The 15,707-nt window shown below is 51.1% G+C and overlaps 5 protein-coding genes across 5 annotated transcripts; 1 reads left to right on the top strand and 4 right to left on the bottom strand.

Annotated features, from left to right (window-relative positions):
- Positions 1-1,744: 1,744 nt before the first annotated feature.
- Positions 1,745-3,288, bottom strand: K441DRAFT_655636 (uncharacterized protein). Its single transcript, XM_067647887.1, has 3 exons — positions 2,719-3,288; positions 2,282-2,669; positions 1,745-2,223 (listed from the first exon to the last, which is right to left on the bottom strand). Exons 1-3 carry the CDS (start codon positions 2,793-2,795, stop codon positions 1,999-2,001), a joined length of 690 nt encoding a protein of 229 aa, XP_067507219.1. The 5' UTR covers positions 2,796-3,288; the 3' UTR covers positions 1,745-1,998.
- A 1,974-nt stretch (positions 3,289-5,262) lies between these two features.
- Positions 5,263-5,559, bottom strand: K441DRAFT_509294 (uncharacterized protein; the record flags this gene model as incomplete). The annotated part of the gene is made up of 1 exon (XM_067642080.1): positions 5,263-5,559. A coding segment is annotated over one exon (297 nt), but the record flags the coding sequence as incomplete, so codon positions are not given.
- A 787-nt stretch (positions 5,560-6,346) lies between these two features.
- K441DRAFT_546565 (uncharacterized protein) lies at positions 6,347-6,964 on the bottom strand (the record flags this gene model as incomplete). The annotated part of the gene is made up of 1 exon (XM_067642870.1): positions 6,347-6,964. A coding segment is annotated over one exon (618 nt), but the record flags the coding sequence as incomplete, so codon positions are not given.
- Positions 6,965-10,656: 3,692 nt separating this feature from the next.
- K441DRAFT_685377 (ribonuclease R) lies at positions 10,657-13,771 on the bottom strand (the record flags this gene model as incomplete). The annotated part of the gene is made up of 4 exons (XM_067651876.1): positions 10,657-12,846; positions 12,900-13,012; positions 13,064-13,528; positions 13,576-13,771. 4 exons carry the CDS (start codon positions 13,769-13,771, stop codon positions 10,657-10,659), a joined length of 2,964 nt encoding a protein of 987 aa, XP_067507216.1.
- A 231-nt stretch (positions 13,772-14,002) lies between these two features.
- On the top strand, positions 14,003-15,613 carry K441DRAFT_605730 (vacuolar ATP synthase subunit H; the record flags this gene model as incomplete). The annotated part of the gene is made up of 3 exons (XM_067645379.1): positions 14,003-14,356; positions 14,430-14,949; positions 15,004-15,613. Exons 1-3 carry the CDS (start codon positions 14,062-14,064, stop codon positions 15,611-15,613), a joined length of 1,425 nt encoding a protein of 474 aa, XP_067507215.1. The 5' UTR covers positions 14,003-14,061.
- Between the last annotated feature and the right edge of the window lie 94 nt (positions 15,614-15,707).

Raw genomic sequence — 15,707 nt, 5'->3', positions numbered from 1 at the left:
TGCCTTCACCGACTATACTAACAAGCTCCACAGCCGGGCTCATAGGAACCCATACGATACCCGGAGGACGAAGGATCGAAACCTTCTTCAGCTACTGCGGTTTCTTTTTTTGCATTTCTGGCGCCTCGCTATGATATGTTTGTTCAAAGTCCTTTTTATATTTGTGACTAAGGATCAATGAGTCACGAACTAGGCACGGAGGCACGCGTCATACAAGATCTGCGAGCCGAGATCACGAAGAGAGAAAAAAATGATTATGATTTTTCGAATGAGACGTTTTTTTACCAAGAGGATCCACATTTACTTCCCAACTGCCGCTTCGGGTGCTCTCAGACTACGGCGAAACGAGTGAGCGGCGAAATCGCGTACGAGAGCTGCGACGAGATATACCAATCAGCACATTTTCTTGAAGGTAATTGCGAGTTGGCTCTTAGGGAGAGTGATATGGGTTTCGTACCGTTGAGAATTTCGCGATGCTCAACTTCTCTTCCCCGCTTCCGTTCACGTCAGCCAATGCTATGAGTTTCCTATAGAGTGTTACGTTATTAGCAAAACTAGACGTTCTATTAAGAAGCCGTTAAAAATGAAAAGAGAAACCAACATAGCCGGTGGGCCCATAGGCATCAGCATCATAGCGAACGACAGTATCGGATCATCACTCAACCAGCGCGTCTTCGCAGCCAGCGCCCAGATCAGCGGAATGCCGAGCAGCGGCCACAAATTGAAGCGGATGGACATGGCGAAGACAGTCGGACGCCGGGCACGGCGCCGCTGTCCTCACCGCGCTTCATCTTGCGCTGCGACTGCGACGGCTTCACGCCAACGACGATGACCTGCAGCGCCGCGAACAGGCCGCCAATATTCTTGACGCTCGACGCCAGCCGCGCCTTGGAGTAGCCGCCCTGCTCCGTGTCGGCGAAGAAGACGCGGTGCAGCGGCGGCACGAGCCCAATTATGGCGCCCAAGACGGCCTCGATGACTGGCGCGTTGCGGAATTGGTACAGGAAGCTCAACGTCTTCCGGTGCCAGGCCGGCAGCCGCGAGAACTAGTGTTCGCCGTACTCGTACGTCCTGCGCTCGGCGCGGTGCCCATTGCGCACGACGGAGTCGGGGAGGAGTGAGGTGGATTCGTCGGTGAGGGGGCTGTCATCGCTGCTGCTGTCGCTGCCTTACTCCACGTCGTAACCTTCCTCGTTTCTAGAAGCGGTGCCGTTTCCGTTCTGCTTTGCTTCGTCTGGGGCGTCCGGTGCGTCTTCGTGTACGTTCAGCAGCTCGGGCCATAAGAAATTTCAAGGGCAAATACCGAAGCCTGTAAAGCGCTTAAGGCTGCTAGTATACTAGAAGGCATTGCAATTACTTTGGGAAATACATGAAGAATCGTGAAGGACGAGCACGACGGTATGTTGTTGGCACGGTTTAGGCTACGTCATTGGTTACCCAGCTTCGCATCTCAACTAGCTTGCAACTACTCCTGGACTAAGAATAATCGCCTATAAAACACATAGCGCGGAAGTATGGTGCTCGCCAAACATTATGAAATAATTACCAGTTCTCGCGCTTTACAACTAGAGGAGTCCTATTGACATCATTGAAGCCGGGACGTCGGATACACATTGTTCCTCGCTAGGCCTGTACTACGCAGGATCCTAGAAGGCGATATGTTTGTGGTGTCGAGAGAACAAGTATGGTTCGATGATTCTAGAACCCTTCGAGGCATGATTTCAATTGTTGAGGTAACTTGAGAAAGGAATCCAGAGTGCTTATGGTGGCGATACCATTGAAGCACATTTGCTGCATTTAAATATTATCTATAGAATTTCAGATGCAGCCCAAGCTACTCTCGCAATTCGAGCATGAAAATCGCATAGATATATTCGTACCATTTGAAATCTTCTAGTACTCTTGAAGCCAGATTTGTACAACTGGGAAAAATATCATATCGACAACCTAAAGATATCCTCATATACATTGCTCATTATTCCCAGTAAAGCCATTTAATCATATCACCAAAACCATACCCAAGAACCCAAGAAATCCAGCCGCCGCCATGNGCACCTGGGTCGGCGCCGCATAGCCAGAAGACTTAGAGCTAGAGACTGTTCGCGACGCCGCTGCGGACACGCTACTCGCAGCACTACTTACAGCGGCGGAGGCGGAGGATTCTGCAGAAGACGATGCGCTCGATGCGCTGGCGAGGGCGGATGATGCTGTGGCGGATGCGGACTGCTGTTCGTCAGTATAGACTCCTTTAGGGCCGGCCGGAGGAGAATATGAAACTCACGCTCTCGACGCTCGATATCACGCTGCTAAGCGGCGCTGTCACGGAACCCGTAATGCTCATTGATCCCGGGATCGTCGTCACGTATGTGCTCCCGGCCGAGTCTGTCGCCGTCGCGACCCGCGGCGCGCCCGCAATGCCCGTGGCCGCCGCGCCTCTTAGATCGCTGATCGCCGACTCCAGCGAGTTGATGTTTGGCTGGTACTCTGTCGGTATCGCAGTGAACCAGCTAGGGGTTACCGTGGCTATGAGGGCCGAGTTGACGATGGCTTGTGGGTCGCCCGTTACGCTGGCTTGCGAAGCGGCGCTAGCGATGGCAGATTGAACTGAGGCGGGGACGTAGAGGGAGATGAGCTGGCTAGCCGCTGAGGAGAACTCTTGCGCGTTAGTGCTAGGATTTGTTAGCTGCTAGAGTTTGTCGAAGGCAAGTGGAGGCCTACGCTTGTCGCCTCTGATTTGGGCCTGCTGCAAGAGCAGACGAGCTCAGTAGAGCAACAGTGAACGCTTGTAGCCGCATTTTAATAGCAACTGATGAGCAGTGCACAAGGTGTTTGGTTGGATTCAAGACTTATGGTAATTCTCCGAGAGCGAAGGAGTATTGAAGCTGGGGAGAAGGGAACACGGCGGTATACATTATAATCGCGGTGGCAGGTCCCAAGGCAGACGCTATGAAACTCATCCAACCAGCCATCTTCAAGTAATTGGCCTTTCTTGAGCAAAGCAGCTTGCAATGATAGTTGCCGCTTGAGATGACGCCCGAGCTCTAGAGAGGAACAGGTGGCTAGGCAGTGGCTTGGGTGGCTGGGAATGTGCGCCGGACCGGATTTGGACAACAATTTAAACCAAGCAACCGTTCGCTACCTCAACCGATTCAAGGCACTTCGGTTTTGGAGTTCATCGCTCCTGAGCGTGGCCCGCTCGTGCATAAGTCGATCATGAATCAGTATGTCTTCAACAATCTCAGGCGGCGTTCGTGAATTAGAGATAGTCAAGAAGCCTAGGGGAGAGAGTATTAAAATAGTAGGCGCTTATAGGAATCATTTTATAATCAAGGGCTAGATGATTAATGAGGACATCATAGATGTCGGAGCTATGCTCGAATCTAGACGGTAGAGCAATACGAAGGGGTGTGTTTCGTAAAATCGAAACCGCTAAAAAAGATGCAGCTTCAACGGCTCCGATCCTCTTCTGGAATATGCTCCGTTAGCAAGAACGATCGGCACTCGGTTCAATTCCCTGCCCAATTCCCTGCCCGAAACTCTATACGAGTAGAACCATGGAATATTCCCAGAATTCAGAGCCAACTTTTTCTCCGATAGTTGCTGCAACCCGTGACCCCTTTTACCATCCGCATGAGCACGGGTTTCATACCATAGCGATACTTGCAAAAAGTAATATAGCAATTTCACCCGGAGCGATGGGAATTGCAAATGTGACGTCTCAGAACCATACAGGCCGCAAGCAAGGAACAGATGTCGTTCAAGCTCAGGACACGAGATTAGTCCAAACGGTCGGAAAAACCCGCGCTGGAACAACCTCACGTGGTACGGATCGCTCCATTCAGAAACATGGTATGATCCACCTGAAACGTCTTCGGCGAACGGAATTTCTACGCGAGCTTCGTGGTTTCGGCTCCTTACCGTAGATCGGAAACGGAGACCTCACCCCCCACGCTGTGAAGAGACTGCATCCCCGTTCTGTCTGGGGTTCCCGGGACGTAACCAATGGTACTAGGATAGAAGCGGTGAAGTGGATGCCACGCGTCTGAATCTCGCCGCTAATGAAAGCAAATCGGAAAAGAGCAGCATGACACTACCGTTCGTGAACACGTGGTGCATTTGCCACTGAATCACATCTGAGCTTTCGTATTGGCTGACCACCAAGCCGTTTAGAGTCACTGGCCAGAACAAGTCAATAATTAAGCCCAAAGGATCTCGCTGCCCAGACGGAATAAACCCAAAGGTAGATTTTCGACAGGTTAGCATCGGCACAATGTTCTCCAAATTCTAAATTTTTTTGAAAGAGCTCTTCTGCATTACCATTGTAGCTTAGATCACAGAATGAGAGGGGGGATACCCCATTTTTCCACAAATAGGAGCACTTTGTAACTTCTCCAGAAATTTGGACGGTTCCGGAACGCCAGACCTCGTGTATTATTAGAAATTCTAGGATGAATAAAACTCCCTCAAATTGCCTCCAATAAGACACTCGTTTAGATACTGCAATACAGTCGTCATTGGTCTCAGGCCCGGCTCGTGGAACTGAAGTCTGGCGCACCCCAAAACCCAATGCGATGATGTCAACCTTGGGGAACCGCCTGCTTTTTTAAACAATTCCTCCGCTTGGCTGTTCGTGGCAGATGTCATTGTGGTACCTTAGCTCATTAAACCGCGCAATTGTCGTCTGTTGTCGTACAAAGATTAGGCAAGCGATATAGTGCGTCGTACATGTATAGTCTTTATATGTCTCATGTAGCACAAACCTACATAAGCAGTTCATGAGATGCTGCATTCTTCACTCTATTTACTTCGTCAATGGCCGTTTAGCCTGACTGTAGCTGCTGCTCTTGAAGTCGACCAGATGCAGTGAAAAGAACATACTGGATACACGAAGATTTTTTAAGGGCCAAAAAACATTGCTAACGCGGAGACTCCTAGGTGGTCATAGTGAATAAAAGCGTACGTCTCGACACAAACGCACGGAATAAAGAGACCAATGATCCAACAACATCTTGAATTGAACATCTGGTAAAAGGCTCCGCAAGTCAAACCCACATCCCCAACCGTGCAATCCCAAAACTCCGACACTGTATGCAAGGCCCCTGAAACGCCATCAAAACACCCTCATTCCCAAACACCCTCAATCTCCCCCAACCGGCAACCAACCCGCTATCTCCAGCCCTCCCTCCTCTTCCTCGCATACCCGCCGCCGCCGCCGCCGCCGCCCTGCCCCCCCAGTTTCCTCGCCATCTCCGCCTGCTGCTGATAATACGCGTACTGGTCCGCCCAGTACAACGCCAGCTCCTGCGCATCGTCGACCGTGCCGTCGATGCCGCGGTTCCAGACGTACAGCGAGCCGAGGACGAGCGCGCCCCAGAAGACCATCCGCGCGGCCAGCTGCACCCAGAACAGGACCGCCCGCCACGCCATATCGAGGATTTTGAGCGAAAAGAACAGGATGATGAGGAGCAGCGCGATTGAGGCGAGGTCCGGGGATGTCGTCACGCGATTGAAGAGCGGGAGGAGGTAGGCGCGCAGCGTGGCGGTGAGGCTGTAGAAGGAGCGGAGGTATGAGGGTGAGTATTGCGTGAGGAGGGATGTCCAGTCTGGGAGTTGCTGAGTTAGCAGGGTGTGCGGTTTGGCAGAGCTGCCGGATTTTGAGTTGGTGGTGAAGTGGTGTGGGATAAGCTAGACGAATGCTTACCTTGGATGAAATCCATATTTGCGGAGTCTTTTTATTAATAATATCGCTCGATTTTAATATGTATATGAATTTGATTATTGTTTAACCGATCGAGGTTCTGTTGGTGGTTGTAATTAAAGGAGGATGAAGTTGGAGATGATGGGTGGTCTACGGCGATGGGAATATCCGCCTCGCTCATAAAGACATGTCTTGGCATCATTCGGCAGGTCGTGAAACACCAGAGCAACACAACAGAAAAGTCTCGTGAGTATTTATACTTTCTTGTGATACTCGTCCTCCAGAATGAGGCATGTAACTAATCTGTATTTCGCTGGGACTTGCTCCATCCGCACAGCAGAATTTGGTACAAAGCCACAGTCTAATGCCCAAAGAAAGGAAGAGTAACATAGGAGAAGCCCTATATAGTCCGTTGTCTTCCATCATATGCAATGTCCCCCAGGTATCACGAATATCAGTGCGTCTCATATAACGCCCGAATGCCATAAAATCATCCACATAAATATTTATAAAAAAAACAATAAAATGAGGTGCTGTGGCCTTGTTACATAAGGTAGTAATTCACTGCTTTGACTTCACCACCTTAGTTGATGGAGCAAACGTGTAGAGAAAGGGAATTATCGAACGGCTGGTAAACATAAGCGGATCTCATGTCATCGAATGCTGCCGAGCTCCTGTGTATAGCCGTCTCTCGGACTGGCCGGAAAAGCGGTCGCTATGCCGCGGAGGTGAACTGAAGCCGAAATCAAATTCTGAAGCCTCAGACACAGATGGGTAATGAACGTGTCCACGACTTCTCGGAGATTCTATCTTTGGTAACCAAAGAGCTGGATCGCCGTCTTCTGACACGTCCGGAGAGAATGGGGTGGGTGGTCGATCTTGGATCGATACACTTGATTTTCGTCGCGCGTGGTCTGGTAGCTTGATCGAGCTTGTAGGAGTGTCGGATTTTGGAGGTGTTTGAGGAGGCGTGTGGACCCTGCTGTATAATGCGACTTCTTTCTCAAAGAGATTTGCTGAATTCTTCGCGCGAACAACAGCTGGTCGTGACGGCATGATGCCATATTTCTTGGGTTTCGAGGTGCTTGGCCTTCTCCAGGATTCGAATTCTGCATCGTCCAGAGGAGTTACGGCGCGCAATGAGAAAATTCGAACTTTCTTCTTGGACCGCTTTCGACAGAACAAAAGTAGCGTTGCAATCAAGGCCAACATAAGGACACCAAAAACAGAACCCAAAACGATCCAGATTGTATTATCCATATTTAAAGATTGGTTTGAGAAGATTCTGTGAAGTCCAGTAATCCCTAAGATTGGAAAAGGCTAGGGAAGTCGTAATATTGAAGCTCAGGCGCAATGATGTCGACGATGACAAGTAAACCATGAATGATCGTTGATGGGATTCGCGCGCAAGGCGCATGAAAGATAATCCCCTTAGTACCACGAATTAAGAAAAAGAAGGGTGATCTCAGTCGACAGCTCCGAAACGGTGGCGTGTTGCTGCGCGGAGACACGAAGGAGATAAATCCTGATTGGGAATGTGGTTGTGGAGGGAAGCAGTGGGCTTGGGCCACAATGTAGAAGAAAAAGACAGTGAAGGTTTTATGAGGCAAGGCGAGTGATGACTGGAGAGCCTTGAAGTAGTTCCCCGTGGAAGCGAGGATTTGAAGGCGGCAGAGCGGAGTTTTGTTCAGGGCGGCAGCGGCATGATATTCAAAAAGAGGCTGAGGAGGTCATGGACAGCGCTCGGCGTCCAAGACAAAAAGATGGGACCTAGAATGAAAAGGACTTGTTGATTGCCAGAGTCTCGACCGGTTAAGGACGATGGCTGATCATGCGCATCCCGCTTCGTTCCACGAAGGCTGCATATGGTAAATGTGGAGGTGGTTGATATGACAGACGAAAATAAAGAAACAGCAGGAGACGAAAGAGGCGCACGACGGGGGGATGGGACAGAAGCTTAAAAGACGGAGCACTTGGCCTGATAAGCGAAGGCAAGAAGCAGTATAGTATCGCAGTCTGGTGCAGTCTGGTGCAGTATGGAGGCTGAAGTATCGGTGAAGTAGGCCCTAGTAAGAGGTAGATGTGCGAGCAATTTTACTGCCCTGACCATCTTCAACTATACCCACCCTTGCCCCAGGCTGTCCTGGCTGTCCTGGCTGTGCGCGCTGCCCTGACTACCGCAGCTCGATGTGCAGGGAACTCATCGAGCAGGCAAGTAATTGAGGCCACCCCACTCCCCGCAGAGCGTTAAAGGGCATTTGGCTATGATAGGCAGTGCGGCCGTAGTTTCCGCTTCTGGCCTACGCCAGCTTGACAAGGAGACGCCGGGCAGGGCCGTGGCAACTCCACGATCCTGCGTTTGCCAGTCTAGTGGCGTCCACTGCTGCCGGCTCACAACACGCCCCAACTGCTCAACTTTAAGAGGGAGGCCGGACTGAAGGCACAAGAGCTGTAGCTGGCTGTAACTAGCTGCCGTCCGCCACAACCTCCTGCTCAGCTCTGTGGCGGTATCGAATCGGAAACCGTTTCAAGGCACCCTCTCCGCTGTTCGCCGAGCGATTTGAAGCTGGCCGGCGAGCCACCGCTAAAGGGCTAAATGCTGGTGTCAAGGTGTCAGCGCCTTTTTTGCTTCTTGCCGTGTGTTCCTGTGTCTGGCAGGCAAAAAAAGCAGAACGCATCACGCATCACAACGGCGGGTGCCGCGTGCGCAGCGTGCGCGGTTGACAGGTGATGCCCCTGACACAAGCTCGGAGCAACCCTTGCGTCGAGGTCGTGGTGGTCGCCGGTGCGGTGTTGGTGCTGTGGTGTATCGATAGAAAGAAAACGACGGCGGCTCTCGCCCGCATCTCGTACCCCGGGCCAGCAGCTGCAACATGCAGCACTCGTAACTTGGTGCCGACAAATTTGCGTTAAGGTTGAGACCGTTGTCGCCAGTCCAGAGCCAATCCACACTCAACCCATATGGACAACCGGTAATTGCCATCGCCTGCTATCCCTGCCGTGATGAAGCCGTTGACGATTCCGCTTGTGTTCGCCCGGAAGCCTCATCCCAGGCTCAAACACGGCAAACCACCACAAAACCACCACAACTCACCACAACCCGCCGGGCCCTGGACCTTCCCGTATTGTGCCCGAGCGGTTTCAGAAGCGTTGCAGGTGGCTTTCGGGACCCGGCCAGAAATATTCGCATATGCTGGGGAAGTCCAATGGCGCTTGCGGCGCCGTATGCACATCATCCATTTTGAGTCTCGAGTCAGGCCTGCTCTTGTGGCGATGGCTTCAAACTTCCCTCAAATCGGCATTTGATCTTCCCAATCCGTTCTCTGCCCCGGTCCAGAATAGCAAACATATAACTCGAAATAGATCATCTCCGTTGACCCCAACTAGTCAGGACTGAGGGACTGCGATCAGCGCCCACTCCCGCAAAAACGAAACATGTTGCAGCGCAACTTCGAGGCCTTCCTCCATGCTGTCCCCCTGACTTAAAAGACGCAGATCACTTGTTCTTAAAAGCTCTGCATTTGGGGGCCAAGGCCATTCCATCATGGGCGCCGCAAATGAGTCGTTAAAGGTCCACCAAGCGTCAAACGCAGACCTGGCCATGAGACTATGCTTGCAATTAAGACCTGCATCGTGCATGAATGGCTGTCCAATCAGCGTGCAGACTCACTTAACCAAGATGTTGGAACCCGGGGTAATTCGATTGCTACACAGCCATTGTGGCTAAAGATGAGGGCATGTGCTGCGTACGGCCCAACATCAAATCGTGAACCGGGGCATCAGCTGCCTCCGACGTATCTAAGAGATTAGATCTCCTAAATTTGTAGGGTGAAGTCGTATCTACGCCTGGGGATTCGACTATCGAGCCAAACAGCTGCATGCGCTTTCGCATGTGCCCGTTTATCTTTACCATTTCACGCTATTTCAAGATGTCTATGTAATGTCACGTAACTGCATTAGCCTGAAGAAATTTGGATAGTGAAGGATCCTCCAAGGATTCGTCATCACGATGGTAGCTGACTGCCAAGGTGGCTGACCCCTTAGCAGCAAAGCATTTGGGATTATCCTGCCATGATGTTGGATGTCGATGCAACCCACCACTTCTCAAGAGCCCTTCTTGCGTTGTCAAATGTTGGGTAATATCACTGCAGTTAAGATCTACAATTCATGTCCGCATCGATCCAGTAATGAATGGGGCCGCACGGCCCTTGCACAGAATGCGAGAGATGCCAAGACATTGAACGCACACCCAGCCTTCCTCTGCACCGCGGTATACTAAGGTTTGCTATGGTGTGCTAAGCTCTATTATCTCCGCCATTCGGAGTAGTTCTTGCGGATAGTCTTGCGGATAGATGGCTAGATCATAAAGTGAAGATCAACGCCCAGAGATCGCTCATTAGTCTCAGACGGGATGCATTGAATTCCAAATTATAGCCTTATGGGAAAAGAAACGATAAACGACTTCGTGGATCTACCGAACAACTCCGTGAGACCTGGAGAGAGTCAGGACAAACGTAACTTGCTTTTGAGAATCTCCTGATATCTCATGATTTAGGCAGGAGATCGGAGGGTATTTGCTTTTTCCTGCGAAGCATGGCTGCTTACTTGCGTGCTTTTGGCGCACACTGCCGAATCTTTACTTGCCCAATATGGCATCGTAGTCTAGACTCGTGGCGAGAAGCCTCTCTCCTTCAAACGTCACAATGCAAGCCATAATTTTAAGGCTTTCCGTCAAAGTAATCTAGTCTCCGGCGCAATTGACGGGCAGTGACAGTTGTTGGCTTCTTGCCTTGCATACCGAGCGGCTATTCGATGTCTCAAAGCGCTACGATGCTTTTGCTCAACGAGAATCTGCGTTAAGGAATGTCCAGCGCGTATCATCAGCAAAAAGAACGCGCATTACGGCGTCACGTAGGATTCGATCGTGCATCTGCAACCTTTCGGTTCTTTTTACCTCCCTAAAGCAACGCTAATCTAATCTTCCTTTTGCCGGTGCTCTCCTCCTGCTCATCGCTTATTCTAACCTTCACTTTTTGGAACAATTCCATCTTAACGTTGCGCGATCCAGTCACCGTAAGGGCGTAATTCTCACCATCGAACACAGCCTCCGGTTCGGGTGTGCCTAGATCCCGTAATCTGATAAGACTTTCGATGCCAAAGCGCGGTACGAAGACCACGAAACCGTTCGAGAAGATCTTCATGACGAAGCCTTCCTCATCGATAACTCTGCCCTTTAGCGCTTGGCCGACGTAGTACTCTATGCTTGCTCGTCCGGCCATCTGTGCGTTACGGTGGCGTACATTAATATCCCTGCAGACTGTTTCGAGCTTCGCCTTGCTGTGGAGACTTGGATCTAGCTGTTCGTAATCGATGGCGGCGGCAAGCTGGCGATGCGTCTCCAAATCTGCATATCGGCGAATCGGGCTCGTGAAATGAGTATATATCTCACTAGCGAGACCGTAGTGGCGGAACTCCGGATAGGCTTGCGTACCTGAGCAGAAGTACTCAGCCGACATCATGCAGCGCGTAGCCATGATGCGGACGAGGGTGTTGAAGAAGGGCTCTGCGGGGTCTGCGCAAGTGTCCAGGGAGTCGGCGAGTGCTTTCGAGCTTTCCGTTCGCAGTTCCATTCCACGTTTTACCTTCAGCTGATTTCCTAACTCCTCGAAGTTTGTTTTTGGAGGTGCAGCGTGTCTTCGGAGGAGGGCGGTCTGAGGGAAGGCTTCATAGATCTTGCCTGCAACACTAATGTTTGCGAGTAGCATGAATTCCTCTACAAGAGAGTTCGTATCTAGCAATTGTTTCGTTTGGACGTCGACAGGATCTGAAGTTTCTGACTCCGTTTGCACCTTTACTTCCGGACTCGCCAAGTTCAGGGCACCAGCATCCATACGCTTTTGCCTCAATTTCTTAGACAGCACAAGCAGTGTTCTCATCCCCTTAATAAGATCGTCTTGCTGTGACTTGTCGTCAATACGAATCTGCGCTTGCTCATAACTGAAGGCTTCCCGAGAACGGATGACCGATTTCGTGAAATTTGACGAAACAATGTCAGCATCTGGAGTTATCTCCCATAGGACAGAGAATGCGTAACGCTCAACGTAAGGCTTTAGCGAGCAGAGATCTGTCCCAAGGAGCATCGGTAACATATCTATCCGCTTGTCTACAAGGTAGACTGTAGTTCCTCTCATACTAGCTTCTTTATCCATCGCATTGTTCGGTTTGACAAAGTGTGAGACATCAGCGATATGTACGCCAACTTCGAAATTACCATTCGGAAGCGGTCGGGCATGNAGTGCATCGTCAATATCAACACAGCCTGGAGGGTCAATGCTGCAAATAAGAAGGTCCCGCAAATCCTTTCTGCCGTTCCAACCATGGTCAGCAAGGCTCTCAGGAACTTTCCAGTCATGCCCTTCAGCCGGAAGGCAGTCGAGTACGGTTTTTGGGAATGGTCGGTATTGCACGTCAAACTCTAAGAGCAGTGCTTCTGTCTCTGCTCCCTTTGACTCAAGCTCACCAAGAGACCGAACAAAGTGACCCACTGGATAGCGAGAGTCTCTGTCCCAAGAGTCGATCGTAACCAACACCCGTTTCCCCAAGAGCTCGCCAGCCTGTCGTGTGCGAACCCTGATCTTCGGTATTCGCTTGTTCATGGGAACGAGGAAGACTGTTTGTTGACTGCGACTCTGCTTGGAAGTAGATTTGACAGAGTCTTTGTCGACATGTCCAACATACTGCCGCCAGTTCCTCTTAATTATACCAACAACTCGAGCGGTAGGCTGGGGCCGTCCTTCTATGCTCTGGCCTTGTACTCTCTTGACTTCCTCTTGAAGTGCTCGTCTTTCTCGCTCTGTGATCACCGCCTCACCATCTTCTACGTCGGCATTATCATTTTTGTTCAGAGTCTCCTCTTCAATGATTTTAGATGACGGCGCTTTCCATTGGTCTTTTGGGAGCACTTCAACAACCACAACATCGCCTGAAACAGCACGGTTGCTGTTTTCTCTCCCAAGGACAAGGAGCGCTTTGTCGAAAGCTGGTACGTAAACGGATCCTTCAAGGTAATTGTACGGAGAAACGTTGAAGATTCCTTGATGCATAGTACCTGCTTTGACGCCCGTGATCATCTTAGAGAGCGAATAGTACTTTCGCCAGGTCAGCTGGAATTAAAAAAAATTGCTGCAATATTTTCACCTACTTCAGGGTAGAACCGCTCATTTTTGGCCGACTTATTTTCTCGTTGCTCTCTCCCTGCACTAACCATGTCCAATAACTGGTCTGCATTCTTCAGGCCAGAGACATAATCCGATACTATCATGACTAGTTTAGCAAGATTTGTGAATTTAATGTAGTTCAACTTACATGAAAGGGCGTGCAGATTCTCTGCTTTTGCCTTGCGCAGATTGTCCTTGTCATCGCTGATCATGACTACCGATGGACATCTGACAGATTTGCCACATGCTTTCACAGCTTCTTGAAGATGTTCACCGTACCACTGAACTGCTTTTCTGACTGCTCTGTCATTGCGATCATTGATGCTTTCCCCCTGATCACGGGCAACGTAGGTCTCCAAGCGAAACTCGTTGAAGAATACAAAGAATCGTTTATCTTCGTTCTTAGTCAAGCTAATCAGACGATGGTAGAGAGGTAGAGAACGGTTTTTGACTTCTTCGAGCACAGTCTGGAGGATGATCACGTCCTGAAACGCGGTTTCGACCTCGAATAAGTCCATGCCAGTAAGGAAAGCGTTCGTGTCAGGGATGAGATAGTGGCCATTCGGAAAGGATTTTGTACCAGCCGGAGTATCTGAGAGAACAAACGGAGAAACTAAATGACGTTAGTAGATATCGTGCAAGATCTTGAGAGCCCCCTGCCTTTATTATTGTAATCTCTAGGAGCAGCTTCTAAACATATAGAGCATAGCCTCGACGAGCAGGGAATATCCTGACGCAGATAGAGCTCCCTCACGATCTTTTGAACTTTGCCACTTCTCGTGGATCTGACATAGACCTTGCTCGAAAGGTTTGGCGCAGAGGAATCAGACGCAAATGATCTCTTCAGACTCGTCATGGCGAAACTACAGAAAGAGGATATCTAGGACCGCGTAGCTAAATATCCATCTGAGTTGGAAGATTAGTCCTAGATATGCTAAGGTCGATGTAGCGGTTGGTGTTTGTTTGATGCAATTCTTCCAAGCGGATGCCAAGACCGATCAAACACTGCAAACTAAGCCTGGGCTTCATGACGGCGCTCGAGCAAGCATTGATAGCGACGCTCTAGAAGAAGCAAAGAGTTGCCTACCTCAACAGCTCTCCACTCCGCCCTGGCGCAGATATAATACTCCAGCAAACCCTTCCACCATGTCGCTGGATCCTCCTACCTACATCCTCTCGATCCAGAATAACATCCGCGTAAGGCCCATATCATGGGAAGGAGCAGTGCGGGCAAAGACTATCACAGATGCAGACCTCAAGAAGATCAAGTCAATTGACAAGGTACGGAAAGAGCAACGGAAGCAGACGATAGATGGGGGTGTCGACAGCTTCACTACGCTCTTACTCGGGGGTAAAGATTCGCCCAGCATCTTCGATGCTGCACCCAAAAGGCCGGATATAGCACAGTATATGCTTGTCCTGACTGGAGATTTGATTGATGGTAGGCTCGCGCTCCCATATAGCTATCGTACCCGGTATATTCCGAAGTACATGAAGCTTACGGGGCAATTTAGATATTCCAAGCTTCGCGACAGCTCTAATAAAGCACCCGGCGCCGTTTCAACCCTTCCTGCCTCTGTTGAACGCGGAAGACCCAATCCCGCTATTGACCTCCGCTGTCCTCTCCAGCTTGCTATCACGCGCCCTCACAGTAGCCTCGAAGAACACCGACCAGATAGACGAGGCACTCTCCAAGCTTTACAGCTACCTCTCCTCTCTCTCCAAGAGCTCTGATGCTGGACTCCAAGATATTGCTGTGCAGGAATACTCGGCCGTGTTACGCACTAAGAAGTCCCGAGAGTTATTTTGGAAGCAGAGGAACGAAACCCTCAACCCTTTGATTGACATCCTGCGCGCTGCAGCTGGCGCAGGGAAAGACACAGACTCGACGCTGTGGAGTAGCGGCACCAGCGCCCGCAGCATTCCTGAAGGAGGCATCGCCGGCGGTGTCGGCCTGCAGCTGCTATACCATGTTCTTCTCGTTATCTGGCAACTCAGCTTTGAAGGCCAATTAGTAGGAGACGGGCTCCACGAGTAAGTAGATCAACTTCTCAACCCCTCACTCTTCTAAACCAACCCACTCCCCAGCGAACACGACATCACAATCCTCTACGTGCAGCTCCTCCGGCTGTCGCCCAAAGAAAAAACCACGCGCGTCCTCCTCTCCACGCTCCTCAACCTGCTCACCTCGAACCAAAAGACGCTCCTCCCCGTCGCCGTGCTGGCACGAGTACCCGCGCAGCTCTCGAACATCCGATCGCGGCACCTGACGGACCCGGACGCGCTCGCAGACCTGCAGGCGCTGACGACGCTGCTGGACGAGTACACGAAGACGCAGACGACGTTCGACGAGTACGCGGCGGAGCTGCACAGCGGGCACCTGCGCTGGAGCCCGCCGCACCGCAACCCGGCCTTCTGGCGCGAGAACGCCCGCCGCATCCTCGACCACAACCACGCCGAGCTGCCCCGCGCCCTCGCTGCCATCCTGGCCAAGCCCTGGGACTCCGACAAGCAGGTCTTGGCTATCGGCTGCAATGACGTCGCATGTCTCGTCAAAGAGGTCCCCGAGAAGCGCGCCATGCTGGAGAAGATTGGGCTGAAGGGCCGCGTTATGGAGCTTATGCAGGAGCCGGATGAGACGGTTAGGTGGGAGAGCTTGAGGGCTGTGGGGGAGTGGTTGCGGTATAGTTTTGAGTGAGCAGGTGAAGCGTTAGGAAGAGTGTGCTGAAGTCCACGGCGAGGGTGGGGTTTGGAGATTCAGTGCTAGTTTTAGTATTGGCGCGGTGCGGAGC

This window comes from Cenococcum geophilum (genome assembly GCF_001692895.1).
Source record: "Cenococcum geophilum 1.58 unplaced genomic scaffold K441scaffold_9, whole genome shotgun sequence".
NCBI classification, from domain to species: domain Eukaryota; kingdom Fungi; phylum Ascomycota; class Dothideomycetes; order Gloniales; family Gloniaceae; genus Cenococcum; species Cenococcum geophilum.
This window is presented reverse-complemented; position numbering and strand designations above follow the sequence as displayed.